Source organism: Sinohyriopsis cumingii, chromosome 11, assembly GCF_028554795.1.
Source record: "Sinohyriopsis cumingii isolate HCF-2022 chromosome 11, ASM2855479v2, whole genome shotgun sequence".
Taxonomy (NCBI): Eukaryota; Metazoa; Mollusca; class Bivalvia; order Unionida; family Unionidae; genus Sinohyriopsis; species Sinohyriopsis cumingii.
The window spans coordinates 61,951,784-61,972,645 of record NC_142971.1 but is presented as its reverse complement, the minus strand read 5'-3'; the positions used below and the strand labels follow the sequence as shown (position 1 = coordinate 61,972,645).

Genomic DNA, 20,862 nt, shown 5'->3' with positions numbered 1-20,862 from the left:
CGAAACCACTGAAACAGTTTAAAAAATACACAGTCAATATTTACGAGAAGAAAGCAGCTATACCGGTGATACAAAGTTTTCCTCGTCCCCAATCAACTCGAATATATCAAATAAATACTAGACAGGATATCATAGAACCCTTCATCTTATAGACATTGTGTAGCCTTCATAATAACTATTTGTGAAAGAACGTACTAACGTTGTGTGGTATATTTAATGAGTTCAGGAATAGATGTATGTATGAGACACTACAACGCGATTCTGCTTATTATCTCCGCGTTTCAGGTTTGTCCCTTGATGATGGTTTGAAGGGCATTCGTTAACAACTTGAACTGTTAACTACGACATGAACTGTTAACTACGACATGTTCCTTCTGATCAGGAGTGGAATACCTTACCAAAGAGTGGAGTACAAGGCGAAATGAGTCCAGTACCACAGCGTGGAATCAGACAAAGTATTCCCACCGATGCTACAGATAAATTTTTCTTTTTGCTAACCTTACTTTTCCAAACCCAGTCCAGTCGTCTCAGTCACGGTGTCCACGCACTATGAACTACTTTATAAAGAGACGCATCCATGTTTGTATTCTTCTTGTCTCAAATGAGTTGTTTCACCATCAAACAAACACCAACACTTGCAGAAATTTACCAAAATAGTTTTTGGGAACAGAAACAAAAAACTTAAAATAAGAAGAAAGTAACTAAGAGCAGCAGTTGGGGCAAGAAATCTCAAGTCACCTATGAAAAAATGACTATCAATGTAAATTTGCCAGATCTGGCTTCTAAACGCATCAACAACTCAAGCGTGTGAAAATATCTGTCAGAAACATATATAAAATAATGTTCCAGACAAACAAGTTTTACTGTCCACAAAACTCCTAACCCTCTCAACAACTACCAAGAACTAAGTAACAACAAAAAAAAAATGTGTAATGTCAAACCAGTTTTCTTCGGTAGAACATGCCCATTGTGCCATAGTTCAATCAAACATACCCATTGTACCACAGTTCAGTCAAACATACCCATTGTGCCACAGTTCAGTCAAACATACCCATTGTGCCACAGTTCAGTCAAACATACCCACTGTGCCACAGTTCAGTCAAACATGCCCATTGTGCCATAGTTCAATCAAACATACCCATTGTGCCACAGTTCAATCAAACATACCCATTGTGCCATAGTTCAATCAAACGTATTTGCAATCATAAATGACAAATCATGCACCGACCAATCTGATGGAATAATTTATCATGCACTGACGAATCAGAAGGAATCATTTATCCGCCTTCACGTTATTCGACAAGCAGATTTCCCTGTAGCATATCTTTTGCACTACTAAGAGCAACACTTGATATATTTCCAAAGTACAAACTATTGATTTTCCATGAAACGTGAACTTTCAGCACATGGTTATCCGATAGGAACTGTCTTTGGAGGGTTTTTCATACAAGAGTGTAATTTTGCAATGAATATCAGTTAAAAACAAAGCAAAAGAGTTATATACGATATTGACACAGATCTCTAATCACCTATGAATACTTCAACGCACTGTCGCTCATGTTACATTTTACCCTTTCTTATGGCCTAGAGCTGTGTACCCAGTATTGTTTCATTATTTACCAAAGAAAGTTTCTTAATTAAAGCTGCTAAAATGAAACTTTTTCCTTGTAATCAATATTAATTATTTACTGTTAATTTCATACAACATTCATCTATTAAATGTGATATTACCTCAATACTAAAAAACTTCTCGTTTTTATTTGCTCACGAGTAAAACATGTGTACTTCGGATGGACTGGTCACCCCACACCCTTCATTAGCATATTCATATTAATGCGCCGTATGTAAACAACATTTGCATTTGGCTATATGCCTTTTCGTACAATACTTACAGTAAGTAACAATTATACCATAAGTTGTAGATGTTTGTGGGTGAGTGCATATAAGCGGTAAATATAGTTGGATTCTATTGAAATGATTATTCAGATTTTCATAAAATATTATCAGCCCGAATCACCTACAGATAGATGTGAAGAAATAAAAGTGAGTGATGAATACTCTATGAGTTGAATCTGCTACACTGTATATTGCAATAATGCAAAGTTCTTTCAACTGTAAAGGATAATATATGTTGAGGTTTGCGCCGAGACACGTAAAGTCCAGTTGCGGGGATATATTATTGGTCTCTCACCCATAAAAGCATCGTAAGGAGACAACTAATGAAACCCCTTGACTGGGATTCCTTGTCTTGGCGCAAACCCGACCATAGATTCCATTACTAATGTACCATAGAGTGGAGTAAGATAAATTAGTATAGTACCACCAAGTAGAATACGAGAAATTAGCAGAATGCTACATTATTAAACTGATGCCAACAAGGACGATTACACATATTAAGAAAGACAAATTAGCAATGACGGTGAATATGACAAGTCCACCCGCATTCCTATATCATCCACTTGGATTTTAAGAATATATGTTTCAGCAAGATATCAATGCATGCCTGTTCAGTAAGTTAGACTGGTAACAAAACAATATATCAGATAAAAAAGCATAATTTTTTTTTATTAACCATATACGGTGGTTTCATGCTGTTGAACCTATTTAAGTGTGTAATGTACGAAATTTACAAAATGAATAATTTGTACGAAGACAATGTAAAACTACATAAGACTGTGAAGTTGTCTTGTACCCTCGTTGAAACTGACAACATTTACAATGACACGAAGGGTAATGTTGCATTTTACAATAAGAACAATGCGATCTTAATAGCATAATGAATAAACAGAAATTACCGACATTTTCATAGATAAACTAAACGAAATACCTACAAGAATATTGCAGATAAAGATCACACCTCTATTAATTTAGTACATGCCATGAAGAAAACTTGTAAATGAAAACTAAATGCATGATCAAAAGATTCAAAATTCAAAATGTATATAGCCTGCACTACTTCTAAACTAATCTGCCATATAATTACAACATGACGATGAACGATCTCCTTTGACAGCTCATGACGATAAAATATTTATGACTGACGAAGTAAGCATCATACCTTGTGGCTATTTACAATAATCAAAATCATATTCAATTAAGATTCAGAACAATTAATTGATAAACGAACCTGGAAACAAACACACCTACTTTTAAAGATATGCATTTGAAATCATAACGCATCGGACAAAAATATAAAATACATCCTGAATATAAAAAAAAACTGCTTAAACTGTCGTTGACTTTGAACGTCCTCACTGAACTTCAGAAGAGAGAATGTAGAAATGGCTGGCTACTTAGAACTAATTATGAACTGCAACGTAAGGAAGATGTAGAAATGGCTGGCTACTTAGAACTAATTATGAATTGCAACGTAAGGAAGATGTAAAAGTGCCTGGCTACTTAGAACTACACACGGACTGTAATTTAAGGGGAGGATGTAGAAATGCCTGAAAGCTTAGAAGCGCTATAACAAAATTACAAGGGAGTTTGATATAACATCCTCACTTAGGGTATTTAAAAACACTAAAACAAATAGAAACTAGGCATACTGAAAAGTACAATCATTAGACCGCATGTGAACCTAGATGTATGTAGGCAACGCCGTTGTGAACAGCATGGTCTTCGCTGTTATATCGTTTTCACTGCTGTTATATCGTTTTCATTGCTGTTATATCGTTTTCAACACACAGGTGAAAGCGTAAGTAAAGGAGATAAAATGACTATGAAGCAACCAATATACAAATATCGAAAATAATTCAAACCATCCAACTAGGTTATGCACAATATCTGTAAAAAAAAAGTCTCAAAAACAATGTAATGAGACTAAAGGAAATGATTTGAAAAATTACATAGTAATACTCGGTACAATTTAGACTGTGATCAAGGAAATAAAAGCTGCACTATTTCCGAATTAGATTTGCATAAAGGAGTGAGACTGGTGTAATTAAAAGAAAAGGCATGCATAGACTTGGCAAAATATGTCAAATCCACATCTGCTAACAGTAAAAACATATCCCTTGACGGCATACCAAGCTACATTATAAAACCTCTGGCCGAGGCTTTCTTAAACTGAATGATGTCAAAAATTTCAAAGATGAATTAAAGTTAGGTAAACAACAGATCGAAGGGATTAGGTCCCTCTACCGATAGACTGTAGAGAAAAATGAACGAATCGTTAACGTAATTACAAAGCCAAAGAGCACAAATAATTAACATAATAACAAAGAAACTTCAAAGGAATCATTAATGAATGTAATAACAAAGACAAAGCAAACGAATAATTAACGTAATAACAAAGAAAAATCAAATTAATCATTAACGTAACAACAAAGAAAAAACTATATATTTACGTAAAGAAACAGCAAACGAATTATTAAAGTAATAACAGCTAAATTTAGCAAACAAATCACTAACGTAAAAACAAATAAAAAGCAAACAAACATTAAAGGAATAACAATGCGAAAAAGAACGAATCATAAAATTGTAAAGCAAAGCAAAAGCAAATGAATTATTAACGTAACACCAAAGCAAAAGCAACGAATCCATGACGTAATAAATGATCCAAAGTGAAGGAATAACTGTTGCAATAACAAAGAAAAAGCAAACGAATTATGATCGTAATAACAAAAAAACCAAACTAATCATTACCGTAACAACAAGTTCAAAGAGAATGAATCATTAACGTACTAACAAAGGCAAAGAAGCAACTGATGAGAGATGGCATGAGAAAATACTACGATTTACCAAACAGTCCATTGGAGAAGACCGTTTTCTGGGTAAATAGAAAAAAATGTATTAATCAACTTTATTTGTCTTCATTATTAAATAATTATTAGTCACATGTTAACCGGTATAAAATGATTTCATGCAATAAGACAGAAGGATGTGTCTTTTTACAATTACTGCTGACCAACACAAACCGAAAACGCTTCCATAAAAAAGCAGGAAGCACATGTTGTACAACTGAGAGATTCTGCTGATACTGTGACTTTGTAATACTTCTTTTCAAATACAATAAAACATATCTTAGTTCTTTATTATGACATTCGAAACGTCAGTATTATTTTTATTGAACAAAAACACCGCCGCGCGCGCACACACACACACACACACACGCACGCACGCACGCACGCACACACACACACACACACGCACACACACACACACACTTCCACATATACAAACATTCAAACACACACAATTCGCTTTGACTATATTCAAATGGATTCAAACTTAGGTCGTTAACGTAGTCCCGTTTAAAAATAATGTCCTTTACAAATTTATTAATAAAAATAGTATCTTCCTACGATAAGCTATACCGCTACCACTACCATCATCATCATTATCAACACTTATATTATTTACGAAAAACACCTACGTTATTTAGAACACTTTAGCATTAAACGGCAATTTAGAACATTTTAGTTTTAAATGGCAGATTAGATTACAGATACCCTGATGACTGTCAGTACTGTTGAATTGAGGATTCCAGTATTATGAAAATAACACAAAGCATTTCCAGTTTAGTACTATGAGTGAGTAAAGTATTGCAATTGAGTCGACGGTCTTGATGTCAAGCACTACAATTCTACGAACCATCAACAAAAGCAGCAGCACAACAAATTTCATCTTTCCATTTACGTTCGTTTTGTCTGTTTTCATAATAACCCCAACTCACTCTCTCTCTCTCTCTCTCTCTCTCTCTCTCTCTCTCTCTCTCTCTCTGGTATCGTGTTTTTCTATGCTATCAATCTCTAAACTTAGGATTTAAACTTAAGAGCTATTTTGTCTTCGTCTTGTCTAATTTTCTGTCTCTTATCTCTGCTGTAGATCACAAGCGGTCATCATTATTTCCTTAGATACATCTAACGTGAATTTAAACTGTTTCAAGTCTTTCGTCTCTTTATCTCGTAGCGTAGAAATTTATAATGAACAAAACATAAAACACATTTAATAAATGAAAAACATTTAATAAATTACCTTTTAAAGCATTTTCTACTGAAATTATTGTTTTAAGTACTACAAGCATATTGTCCAACTATATCAAGGATGTAATCTAAGTCCAATTAAATCATCAAAGAATTAAAATTGAGCTATGCCCACTTGCATAACAAGGCTCATTTTTTCATCGTCATTATACAGACAAGTATATTTTATTAGAAATATAAAGTATTCAAAGTAACATTAAGTAGACAGTATGCCATACGACTGAAAGGGATAAATTCCTCCGAGCTAAAATGGAAACACAGTAACATGGGGAAGAACGTTGTTGTCTTCCTATCTACAAATGCATTTTGGCAGATTAATTATCAATACTGGCACGAAAATGGGAAGATCCTCAGTCTTTTCATATCTACTCAAAACCATTGTTTTGACGCTAATGCCTGCTGTTCTAGACTTGTTGCACTCGTAGCTTTCCTACCAAAGTAGGAAGAAGAAAAAGCAGGTTAAATATGATATATTGTTCAAGGGTTAATCCTACTGCGTTTTTTATGCAAGGAATATGTTACTGAATCGATTCTATTCCGTGTCGATATAACTCAAATAATTAACACGCAATACAAATGTAATCCACTCTCTACGGGTAGAATTGACATGAAGTTTTATGTTCATCAGCTGTACATATCACAAAGATAGCTCAACACATGACAGATTATGTATCTAAAATTATCTTTTTCATTACATTACGGTGCGGGTTTTTTTAAAAAAGTTTTAGTGTGAGGAATGTCAATTTATTACCTTACAGTGCGTGTCTGACGGTTTTTAATATGAGACATGTCACGTTTCAAAGCAGTTTAGTAACACTGCGAAGTTTGTAATGTGTGAATTTTTCATAGTCAAATCGTGCACGACACACACTCAATAAGTACTTGGTAGCCCAATGTGTGTGTGTGTGTGTGTGTGAGAGAGAGAGAGAGAGAGACAGAGAGAGAGAGAGAGAGAGAGAAAATAGTTTAAAATTCCCGAAATTGATTTGTGCATCTAATTGAAACGGTTCAGCCCAATACTTTAAGTGCTTAGTACAGTATATATATATATATATATATATATATATATATATATATATATATATATATATATATATATATATATAAAGACAACAAAGTCTAATCATAAGGCGAATAACATACCTTTAAAGTGTACTGGATCCAGCAAGAGATCACGTCGGGACTAACTCTTAATGAGTCATTTTAAAGGCAAAAACAAAACATAACAAAGACAACCAAAATAAACCCCAGAAAAAAAACCCATTAACGTCACAAAACATTACATTACCATTTCTACAGGAATAAAAGCTTGAAATTGTTTGGTTCAGCTAGTTTACTTCAACTTAAACTGTTCTGTATTTGCCGTTGAAAAAGATTCATTTTGAGTCAGAAGTGCCCAGGCCTAGTTAGAAACTAGCTTTGTGCTGTTCGTTGTCAGTTTATTGCATATATATATATATATATATATATATATATATATATATATATATATATATATATATATATATATATATATATATATATCCGATTCGGCCCCGATCCCGTCTGTAGGCGTGATGAGGCTGTACCCTACTTCAAAGCTCTGCAGCATCAAGGCCATTTAAGATACACCAACGTGGGTGGTATTAAAAGAAAGCAGACAGATATAACTCTAAATTGATATCAAATAATCTGGAAGTTCTGGTTGCACTACAAAATACAGAGAGAAAAACTTCATTTTTTGGACCCGGTTTTTTTTCACCCAAAATTCGATCGAGATCGGAATGCGATTTTGGGTCCGGATTTTAGACCTTTTGGCCGCAGATCTAAGGCATACCAGTCTTAACTGCACACAGACAGGTGAACCTTTGCAAAAACTAGGATAAGGTGGGCATTTGGAATAAATTGCGGTCTCCATACGAAAATGATGGGTCCATTAAGCCAAAAAAAAAAAAAATCCAACTTTTACCCTTCTGCTCATGCGCAAGCAAAATAACCAATGGAAAATGATGTTTCTAATACAACTAGGCATTATTCTCATGGAAAATCTGTTGAAAACCGCTGTATTACGATGTATTCACAAATAGCCCCCCAAATGCCTTTCCTACGCACATTTCAGGCAAAAACGACAAAAACCTCTGGGGCCGAATGAGTGTGCGAGTGTGTGTGATATGGATTTTTAACGTAGCTTTAACAATGTTTCAGTCATATCGCTACGATGTCTGCAGTGTGACAGTTTATAGTGATGCCTAGCACTGGGGCATCATGCCGCAGACATGTAGCATGATGTCCCACCCAGTCACATTATCCTGACACCAGGCCGACCAGTCCTAACACTAACCTCTTATTGCTGAGCGCCAAGCGAGGCAGCTGTTAGTACCATTTTTGTAAGTCTTTGGTATGATTCGGCCGGGGATCGAACCCACGACCTCCCGCATCCGAGGCGGACGCTCTAACCACTAGGCCACCGGAGCGGTTGGGGCCGAATGATATATATATATATATATATATATATATATATATATATATATATATATATATATATATATATATATATACCTACCTTCCCACTACCCACTCTAATTTTGGCACCTACAAAGCAAAACGATAGAATGTCCACCGGACCCATGATGTGAAATACGCAACCAGTGACAGAAACAGAAATATAATGAAATATTGAAATTGTTATACAAAACTACAAAGATTATCTACAAATACTTAAAAGGAAGTACAATTCTGCAACATAAAATATTGGTGAGTGGCACGAGGAGAAATGGCGTCGTTCAAGGAAACACCAGAACTGGAGGAGTATTTCATCTAACAAGCGGATAGTGACAGAGAAAGGATACTTTTTAGAGTGTAGTTATAAGGAAGTTACACAGGAGATAGACTTGTCCCAAATTCCTATGGAAAATAGACTCAGTATGTCATGCATTATGGTAGCACTTCAGCTTTTTTTTTACAAAGACTTTGTTAAATTTACAGACTCCTTGAATAGGAAAGGCTTAAACGGATGGATTTTAAGGACCAAAGGGAATAAGCCTATATCACCGTTTGGGGAATGGAAACAGGAGAATAGAAAGTAACTGTACAAAAATCCGGAACCAATTATACGAAAGATAAAAAAGGACAATAGAAGTACATCTGTCGGATATCCCCATGGAGATCCCCTTCAAAGCTACGGTCAAACGCTTCGGACATAAACTAAAAATAAAGGTTTTGAACTAAAAAATGGATATCATCCAACTAACGTTCATCAAAAATTGAATAAGGATAATACAGATTGAAAAGAAAGACATCATGAAGATTAAATCAGCCTTTTTCTTACACGGATTTCTCTTAGGTGCAAAATAATAATCAAGATTGAATTTATTATATCCAGGTCTACCGTATGACATTATCTCGGGAAAAAAATCATTATTTGAAAACACATTCACTTGAGTATAAGTGACAATCTTTTCGCCAGCACGGGTTACAAAATTATCATTCCTATTTACCCGCAGACACCAATACTCCTTTGTATTAATAATAACTACAAATGCCATGCACATAGAAGCCCGGGTGGTGAATAAAAACACAACTGGCAGCGAACAGTAAACTCATTTCTTTAACTTACCGACAGGACATCAAAAACAACGGTTATCTTTACAAAGCAAGCCGACCTCGGAAGCTGACTTTGGATACTCTGAAGCCGTTGTTTTTTGAAGGATATCAATACAAAGGTTATTTTTTTGCAAAGCAAGCTCACATCGGAAGACGACTATGGATTCTTTGCAGTGTGCCGATTATTGGGGGCGGGAGGGATATACAAAGACGGCCAAGATATGGAAGCAAAGTTTGGCTCCTTTTCGCCGGTATTCAAGGGAATTTTGAAAATAAATTCTAAAACAATGAAACAATTTTTAAAATGACACAATATAGTGCTTCGTGCACGGACATCGATGACCCAGCGTTACCCAGAAGATTTGGAGAAAATAAAATCATGTGATGAATTCATGAAGGCCAGAAGAGAAGCAGATGCTATCGCAGGCAATATGATCATTATCATGGATGAAATTCGAGTGTACTTTGATTGCGTTCCTGGACAGACTGACGATAAGATGTGGGTCAAAAGTGTGAGAATTAGCAAGACTGGTGCAGATTTGAAAAAATCTGATTTTAGTCCTTGCAGTTTCTCTTTCAGGTGATGCGTTACCTATAACAATTGTTCACGGTATGAGAAAGCTAAAAAAAAAATCATGCACCGAAAGAATGGATCATAGGTGTGCAGGAGAAGGGTTGTGTTGTTGAGATGCTGCTGTAGTGGATTAACAAGTTCTATCTCAAGTACACATTTCTGTATTTTTTTAAAATAAAATTTCAGTTGGAGTGCATTTTCTGACATTTACTTTTGAATGATTTAATAGGTGTCCCACAACTTATGACTTGAAAAAAACTATGTGCACAAAAATTACTTTTAAAATTAATATATCTTGTCCCAACAAATACAGTGCCCTAACATATACGGTAAAGACGGTATTTTTTAATTATTGGGAGTCAGTGTTGGGAAAATATTTCTCTATCCGAGTCATTAGCCAATTTCTAGAAGCACACTTCAAAATGTACATAATTCACCAGACTTTATAACAGCATGGGTTAATTTTGTAAAATCTCTAATTTTATAACAAAGGGAATTCTCTAAATATTTCAAGGTGAACGTGTGTAATAATTTGAGATAGGAGTAATTCCTCGTACTAGGTGTTTGGGTCATGCTTTGTACTACATGGTGTGAAGTACTAATATTCAGCCCGATAAAGCTTACTAATGATTCATACAAAGGAGAAAAAAGAGAAAACCAATGCAAGTGTGAAATTAGAGTTTATAATGTCAGGTTGTTAAGTGATTAAAGAACAATATTTGTTTATTTAAGAAACTTTCAGCTGACGACTGGTTTGTTGAAGTCCTTGGAAATTGAGGAAAACATGGACTATCGGGACACGCTCGCCCAAGGATTCAATTCGCTCGTTGTGATACCTATTCTGTGTAACAAGCTTAATAATGCAGTATTCTATCTTCTCGACTAAAAACAAACCAGACTGTAGTTTGACTAAAAACAGATCATAACGTAAGCTGAAGCGGTATTAATACAGAAATTTTAACTGATGACAAAAACCATAATGACAATTTTGTATTATCTTATTTAGATTAGGGGTGAAGTCTCAAGGACACGTTTAACGAGAAAAAAAAAATAATATAAAACTCAAAAACGTGTGCTTGGTTTTAGAAATTAAACTTTCCTCCAATGGGGGTTCAGGTGTGGATATAAAACTTGATTTTCAGCTTGTTGTGACCATGAATATAACAATTCAATACAACAACATGAAACGTTATGCCTACGGAGGATTCACTTGAAAACTAATTAATTTATTTTGTTTAAATGGTAAGGTAAACTCCTGTTTCGAAGTCAATAAAATATATTAGAATCACTCGCAGCAATGTTGTCAACTTTACCATTTGGAGCAGAGCTGGAACTCAGTCTAGAACAAAGCGTACTATCAATTCAGATTGACTGTAGTATTTTATGTGTGCTGCACTAAAACGAAGCACTTTCCTTTCTAACCTCTAAAAGTACTTTCTAACACTGGCTTGTTTAGTTGTTTTGTTTAAAATACCTAAAAGAAATACTTTTCCTTTTCATTCTGCACCGTTACAAATGCATACAAAACGTGCTTATTTTGAGGCAGATACAAAAAATGCATACAAAGAGTGCTCATTCTGCGGCAACTACAAATGCATACAAAACGTGCTCATATAGCGGCAATTACAAATGCATACAAAATGTGCTCATTGTGTGGCAGTTACAAATGCATACAAAACATGTTCATTTTGCAACAGTTCCAAATGCGTACAAAACATGCTCATTTTGCGGCAGTTACAAATGCATACAAAACATGCTCATTTTGCGAAAGTTCAGCAGATGAAAGTAGTTCGTACAAAAATATGCTAATTTTCCACATAGTTGTGATCAGTCTTTGAAGATAAGAATTCTACTAAGATAAGCGGCAGTAACCATGTTGGCAATGATGATACGTTGGAAGCTGCATAACGAACAACTGACAAGCATATGCGACGCTGCGCTAAATCAAATCAACGATAACAACATTTGCAAGAGACAGCAGCTGTTGGTTAAGCATATCTCAGACAAAAGTTACAGTTGATTTTTATGGTTTGACAATTTCTCCAGAATTAAATCTAAAGTTACTGACCTTTAATGAATAATGGGCCCGAGTGAAGTCCCGACCTGACAGGTTGGTGTTTGTAATAGCACCAGAAGACAAGAAGAATCACAAGGAAGATTAGCGCCAAAGACACAGACACCACAAGACCCTCTATAAGAATACGCCTGTCATTCTCCTCAAGTTCATTTCGGTTGTTGGACCTTTCTGTAATAATAATAATAATAATAATAATACTATCTAAACATAGTAATGTCACAGGAATATAAATGTGTGTGCATGTATATAAAAATGACGGTGAACATTTTATTGCTCCATCTATAGTCTGACTATATATCCCCTTTTGTTTTTACCCCTTTCCGATTTCAATAACGAAAACGTTTAATGTGATAAAAGGTGTACAGAACTAAGTCAATTGAATCATTGATTTATAATTTCTAACCTGACTGCGACCAGAATGGCAATAGTGCTGGCATTCCCAGCACCTTTCATGCTTAATGGACATTCCATACTAACACGGCGCTATACTGCGTACACTACGGGCTAGTTTATTTCCATCAGACTCCATAATGACGTAATTCATCCTATTCGGTAACTGCCGGATAATTCCGTAAATTACCATGATGTTGAGAGTTTGGAATTATATACCTTTGCACACATGAACATAGAGCTTAAACCGCTTATTAAATCCACGTGAAATGCAAATGTATTGTTGTCAGTCTTTTACTTTGCTTGCTTAGACATTGTCAATATACGAAGCAGACGACGCATGCATGTACATCTGTAGTCATGCACACATCCCTTTGCTGAAAATAGACTTGTCCAGGAACTGGAAATGGATCTCGAGCATGTCCGTCTATTATACTGAAAACTTCCGTTACACATGAAACGCGCAGGTGTTAGGGCTACTCTACTCACAGTCAGGTTAGAAATTATAAATCAATGAATGAATCGACTAAGTTCTGTGCACTTTGTATCATGTTCCAGATTACTGTTTGTGTTTTTTAAATCGGTTGGGGGTGTGTGTGTACAAACAGGGATGTATATTAAGACTATACATATTTGCAATGGAGTAGGGACTTGCTTGTCATTTATAATACAGATTTAGTTTGCAGTGATTCATGTTCCTCATGAACTTCTTTATTTGTCGTTTTATCATGTGGACAAAATGTATTGACCATAATGAGGAACAAAAAAATTTAAAACATTCAAGCTCTGAATAGACTTTCATCTCCCACCAATTTTCTGTATGTCCTACACTCTCATACACCAAATAAGTGGTTTGTAACTATATATTATGAAAGAGCGATGTTCAATTTAATAGTCACCTGACCTGGTTTTCCGGCGTCACACTGTGCTTTAGCCACGATAGCCAGCGAGTAGAGGTGGCTGACCCAACGCTGAGAGTATTTGAAGCTCTCTATGACCTCCACCCTGACTGAATCGGATGACCAACACCATGGGCCACGGTCCGGGTGACGGCAGTCATATACCTGCAGAAAAGTAAACATCCTTGTATTTGAAGTACGAAAAAAAGCCCGCTAATCTGGTTGTATTAATTTACCATGGTTGGATGGCTGAGCGTTAACGCATTCAGATATAAAATATAGCCCCAATATATTATCTAGGAATAGTTTCATAATTATGAAGACAGGTTATTTTATGTAAGTTTACTCAACTTTTCTTAATATTCGAGACCTGAAAACCCCATTCTTTGTTATAATAAATTTATATTGCATCGTTTATAAATTATTTCGTTTAAGGCAATGCTAACATGCTTAATATGGTGGGTGGGGTTTGTCTTTGTTATTATAAATTTATATTGCATCGTTTATGAATAATTTCTTTCAAGACAATGCCAACATGCTTCTTAAGATGGGTGGGGTTTGTCTTTGTTATTATAAATTTATATTGCATCGTTTATGACTAATTTCGTTTAAGGCAATGCCAACATGCTTCTTAAGGTGGGTAGGGTTTGTCTTTCTTATTATAAATTTATATTGCATCGTTTATGAATAATTTCATTTAAGGCAATGCCAACATGCTTCATAAGGTGGGTGGGGTTTGTCGTTGTTATTATAAATTTATATTGCATCGTTTATGATTAATTTCGTTTAAGGCAATGCCAACATGCTTCCTAATGTGGGTGGGGTTTATCTTTGTTATTATAAATTTATATTGCATCGTTTATGAATAATTTCGTTTCAGGCAATGCCAACATGCTTCTTAAGGTGGGTGGGGTTTGTCTTTGTTATTATAAATTTATATTGCATCATTTATGACTAATTTCGTGTAAGGCAATGCCGACATGCTTCTTAAGGTGGGTGAGGTTTGTCTTTGTTATTTTAAATTTATATTGCATCGTTTATAACTAATTTCGTTTAAGGCAATGCCAACATACTTCTTAAGGTGGGTGGGGTTTGTCTTTGTTATTATAAATTTATATTGCATCGTTTATGACTAATTTCGTTTAAGGCAATGCCAACATGCTTTATATGGTGGGTGGGTTTTGTCTTTGCAAAGTAACATGTAAAGAATCTAAAAAGTGGAAAATGCTACATTATTTAATTATGTAAATGGTCAACAGAACGTGCAGCTACAATCCATTTTGTCAAACATAGTATTGCATATTACGTGCAACATATACAAATGAACAAATGCATTTTAATTATCGTGATATATCAAGACTAAACAAGTTGCAATGAGCGTTTAATCTGCATACAAATGAACGCTTAAGTACACCGCGTGTGGCAAACATTCCGATGTAATGTGATGTGTAGGCTGCCATCATGGTCTTCCTCATAGTCAATATAGTGCCATGTATGAATATATATATATATATATATATATATATATATATATATATATATATATATATATATATATATATATATATATTGCATCTGTAACCCGATCGCTATTAAAATTTCCATGTTCAAAGCACACTTATGATCGGTACTGTTAACAGCGAAGACTACTGAAAGACATGTGAAATACAGTACTGATTTATTCCTTTCTTTACATTTAACTTGCCTTTTCTCTGTCGTTGTACCTGGTTCATTTATGTAAGTACTAATCCGCCTGTTAAGTATATTTAATTTAATTGTTTGTTTGTTAGTTTTAATATTTTTATATTCCATTACTTGCTATTATAAGGTAACTTTGTTTACTAGATTTGATATTGTCTAGAATAGAGTTCAGTTCTGACTGATTTTTATTTTTTGACGTAAACAGCTAATAATAGAGACATTGTATCTAATGCTGACCTAGTTCCTGACCTTGATTCAGAAACAGTGACAGTTATAGTAAACAATTAAAAAAAATGTTATTCTTTCCCAGAGTAAGAACCATTGATTTTAGTTAAGGCCATACTGGGAATACGTGATGTTAGACATGTACAAAGCTTCTATTTTGTTCTAGAAATATGACCATGTGACCCTCATACGGGAATGTTTTGCATCCTAAATTATTGTATAGCTGTTTTCTGGATAGAATTTGTGCATTTAGGCTCTAAACCATTGACACTTAATGGTGTTTTGTTGTGACCAGTTTGAGTTGAAATTTTTTTATTTTATGGAATACAAGTGATTCTTTTCCCTGGAAATATATAAGTGCTCATACAGAATTCTTGGACAAAGACATTCATTGAAATTTATTCGGTATTCAAAACTGGATTAATTTTCTCAGTGATTCAATAAGGAACTGTTAACACAACAACACTTTGAAGGTTGCAACAGACATCATCGCCTTCTATTTTGGATTTCATCGGGACTCGAACTCAAGATTCATATAGGACTTTTTAATAATAGGACTTCTATTTTTAATTCTTGGATTAATTTGGGATTTGATTCGTAAAACCGTAAGGTCTTTTTCTCACTTTTACTTTGTTTTTATAGGAAAATAAATCATTTGTTAAATTTTACAAGGCCTGTTATTTTAACTCTTTTCTGTTATGTTTTGTAACTGCCTAAACACCTAACACCGCCGAACTTGACATAATCTGGCATTATCAGTCCTTCCTTAATGCTCGTCTAATAATAATGAAAACTACATTCAATTTTATAAATATTATAAAAATGGTTTATATTTTGCGTGTAACTATGAGAACTAGTGTAATTTTCAAGGTAAACGGCAAGTCAGTTACATCTTGAATATCCAATTACACAGAATATCATGTCAATTACACGAATATCGTATGTCAATTACACAGAATATCGTATGTAAATTTTCACAGAATATCATATGTCAATTACAGCATATGAAAGAATGATAGATGGTATGGTGTTATGCATTAATGATTGAATTCTCAAATAAGCCTTGTATATTTTAAAATTGAACTAAATTATCATGCATAAATCAATCAATTTGCCAAAGTGCGATTCAAACTACGCAGAATCAGTGCTCTAAAGTCTACATCGGCTCTGTTTCCTCGGTACCAGTTTTATCTTTGTTTCCTCTGCCCGTGTTTTCTTTGCCTATTTTTTCTCTATCGGTGATTCCTCTGGCCTTGTGTTCGTATCGTCGTGTTTCCTCTGACCCTCTCAGCTCTTTATTCCCTGCTGGCTGAAGGGTCAAAGACCACTGTGTAACTAAATTGGTTGAATTTCGTTGCTACGGAGTACCTCATAACTTACTATTACCGACCACAACATAGGCGAATCGTCTGCATGAGATTTAATGGAACCAAGTGACCTCTGACCATTCCGTACCATGTAGTATAACCTCTAAGGTGTTTTGTAATAAGCACATTCTTCCGATTGTGTTATGTGGTTATTATTTACCCGAAGGATTACGTTTACTTGAACGAATTCGGAACTGAACCCGTCCCCCAATATGCACATTAGGATTGCATCAATCTGGTTAAAAGAGATAACTCAGACATAACGGACACCTGATGATTATTGATAAGAAATGACCTTTCGAGTCACCAATAAAATTACAACTGTTATTTTTAATGAAGTGGAAAACGTCATTCGAAGCATAACGTATGTTAACAATAACTATCCCTAACGGTAAACGCAAGACTTCATTTGATAGGCTACTACAAATAACTGGAATTCCGAAGTTCAGAAGATTAGGGACCTTTATCGGTGCCTGTCAGATCTACGTATTGTAAGTAGATCAGATTAGGCTTACATTTGACAGCCTTTTGATATATGTAAGGCATTGACAAAGTGTTGCCTTGCCTTGCTTAGGATGCAGTTGGTTCATTTGATGTACATCTTTAACTTCTTATTAGAACAAGCTTCCGTTTGTAAGGCATGTTTTTGTTGGATATATCTAGCAATTTATGTGAAGCTTCTTGCAGGACCGTCTGGGTATTGTTTCGTTCTGCCCATATGCATACGGAATGAACGCAAACGGAAGTAATGTGTAGATATGCCCATATACGTAGGTAATGAACGCAAACGGAAGTTATGTGTAGATATGCCCATATACGTACGTAATGAACGCAAACATAAGTAATGTGTAGATATGCCCATATGATGCTTTGTAAGACTTACAATGACTAAAATACTCTTCCATTGCCTACAAACTTTAAATGGCGATTCTTCAAAATAACAAGCTATTTTATTTTTTGACGAGTTCTTTCAGTTATCGCAAAAAATACATAACTTCAAGGACATACATTATAGCATACATATCTGAACGAATATAACGTAGAATTGAATATGAAGGTAAATAAGCCACGAGCGTGAAACTGTACATAATACAGGTTAACCTTAAATTTTCGTGAAATCATAGTTCTTCCTTTGATAAGAAAGGTGACCTTCTTTTGTGTAAAACGCTGGGTAAAGATATGCAGTATTTGACTGACTGACAGACTGACTGACTGATTGACCGACCGACCGACCAACCGACCGACTGACTGACTGACTGACTGACCGACCGACCGACTGACTGACTTGTGACACTCACCATGGCATGATCCTCTTTATCTTTAGAGAAGACAACAGCCGTGAACTTGACCTTGACATCACAGGTCGACATTTTCGAGCTGATGAAGGTGACACATATCCCGGTACACATACTGTTCTCCTCATGTGGTGCATAGAGCGTGACACCACAGTAACCTCTATGCGCTCGCCCCTTGGAGGTTATCCGTATCTCCTTTGTGGAGTTCATGTGGTATACTTCTCCGCAAAATTCACCTGAATCCATGTCCACTAATAAAAGAGAAAGTAAGTTGTGACTCCTTAAAAACAATAATTTGCATTTCAGCTGTTTAATTTATAAAAACACACTTTTTCCTGTTTTAATAAAAAGATAACAAAGTTGATTACCATTAATTAGTGTTACTGCAGTAATACAGCTACTGTATATAAATATATAATTCAACGTTATATGAAGAAATTTAAAATAAATATACATTACTAACATTGTTATGTTGCGACTCTGTGGTTTTAAACTAAGTAACAGAAAAAATCGAAAACCATCATGTTTTGTAAAATTCAACAAATAATTTATTTCCCTGTAATACAAAGTGAAAACTTAATAAGAACTTACATCATTGAGAATTCAATCCCAAATGGTCCTAAACGTTTTATCACAATTTTAAGTGTATATTCCAAATGAATTCCAGTGGTATTCCAAATAAGTTCCAATATTGAATGTGTTGATTTACCTGTAATCTTGAATATGCTCACGTGCCAATGGCCTGTAACATGGTGATGTGTTAACAGCTTTTTGTAAGCATCAAAATAATATAATCCAAATTATATCCTCGCCTGAATTCACTATAATTCCAAATTAATGTTCCAGTCAAAGAATATTATTGATGAGCACTCTATAATTCCAGTGAATAATATTTTTGAATAAATTAATCCACTCAAATCAAATACTGAACATAACAATATGAATGATTCTTCTAAAGATGTTAAAGCAATAACGAGTAATTTCTCAAGTAAATAACATTATATCAAAAGCTAAGACACAAAAACAGAACCAGAATGAGCATCTAAAGTTTATTTTTATAACATTTTAAGTTGTCAACAAGATAAAGCGTATTACTATAATGATAAAGAACATGGCAAACATCAGGTAGACCAGGTTTTTCCATGGAGCAATCGCAATATCCTAGACTCAGATTCAAATAAATATGTTTAACTAATTGATAATGATCTGAATATTTAATCCCAAGTCACAGAGAAAAGTTGAACTATGTATTCTAAAGTTTACACAATAAATGTTACGGCCAGGTACAATATGAACTTGGCGTGTGTGATCAGGACTTTTATCATAGCTTTAACAGTTTTTCAGTCATATCGCTACGATGTCTGTAGTATGGCAGTTTATAGTGATGTCTAGCACTGGGGCATCAAGCTAGACATGTAGCATGATGTCCCACCCAGTCACATTAACCTGACACCAGGCCAACCAGTCCTAACACTAACCTCATAATGCTGATCGCCTAGCGAGGCAGCTCTTAGGACCCTTGTTGTAAGTCTTTGCTTTGGTAAAGGTCAAGTAATAAATACATATGTGTATAACATATAATAATTAAGAAAAATCAATAACCAGTACAAATGAAATACACATAACAGTTATATGGTAAGAAATAAAAAACAGTGAGAATCTATTTATATCAGGAAAACCCGTTCAACTTGGTACCCTGTTTTAAACAATTTGTTTTCCCTAACACTATGTAACAGTTATATTTTGATCACTACGGTAATGATCAACGAATTTCTGACTACGGGTCACTTTCACTATTGAATTGTTTGATGAATCTTTGTGCCAATTGCAAGTCAGACAACTGACGCAAAGGAGATCGAATGATTACCAAAGCTTATCATTTCTGAAGTCTCTACCAGACCTTGATGTACGAAGACTTGAATAGACTGGGAACCATAAGCCTCAGTTTTGTGATATTCCAGCTTACATAAAAAGCAATAAAGGAGCCCGTGAAATGCATGCTTACCCAAAACATTTTCAGCTAATACAACCACATTTAGTTGTATCAAGAGCAGAAGTCCACTAATCATTCCAGGCGACTTCATCTTTTTCGATGCCTGCTCACATATAATCTGCAAGGGATAAAAACAGCAAAAACAACTTTGAAATACCATTCACTGAATCTAGATGGGAGGGAACCAGAAAAGGAATATAAATTTAGTGGATATATATATATATATATATATATATATATATATATATATATATATATATATATATATATATATATATATATGAGAAACAATATGCAATATAAAGTGCTTAGTCGCACTGTATGCATAATGGAATTGGGTTAAGCGGTGTTCATAACCTAAACATTTATTGAAAATCGTAAAATTATAGGATAATTAGAAGGACAAAAGCAAAGTTCACTATACCGTTGAATTAGTGCAGACCCTCTATGATTTGTCAAAATATGGAACTATGCATCAGTACTTAACGACTAGAAGACACACATTCCTATTTAATATTAAAGTTAGGTGGCATGATTGCCAGTTGAGAGGAGGAATACCAATCACGACTCCCTTATTCAATTAAAAACACAAAATAACAAAACTATGCCAGTAACAAAAGGGCGGTCGTTTTAAATTATTACCAGATTTAAGCTAAAGATTTTGAAAGGAGGACCACCACACACACACACACACACACACACACACACACACACACATATATATATATATATATATATATATATATATATATATATATATATATATATATAT

At 34.6% G+C, this 20,862-nt stretch overlaps 1 protein-coding gene across 1 annotated transcript in view; it reads right to left on the bottom strand.

The window, feature by feature from the left end:
• The window catches only part of LOC149788553 (uncharacterized), a 45,468-nt gene that overhangs the window by 11,684 nt on the left and 12,922 nt on the right, over nucleotides 1-20,862 (bottom strand). Inside the window, exons 2-5 of the mRNA XM_089974583.1 lie at nucleotides 20,103-20,208; nucleotides 18,101-18,348; nucleotides 13,515-13,674; nucleotides 12,212-12,388 (exon numbers count right to left, since the gene is read on the bottom strand). Coding sequence (XP_089830709.1) covers nucleotides 12,212-12,388; nucleotides 13,515-13,674; nucleotides 18,101-18,348; nucleotides 20,103-20,181 — 664 coding nt within the window. The 5' untranslated portion in view covers nucleotides 20,182-20,208. The remainder of the gene's footprint in view (nucleotides 1-12,211; nucleotides 12,389-13,514; nucleotides 13,675-18,100; nucleotides 18,349-20,102; nucleotides 20,209-20,862) is intronic.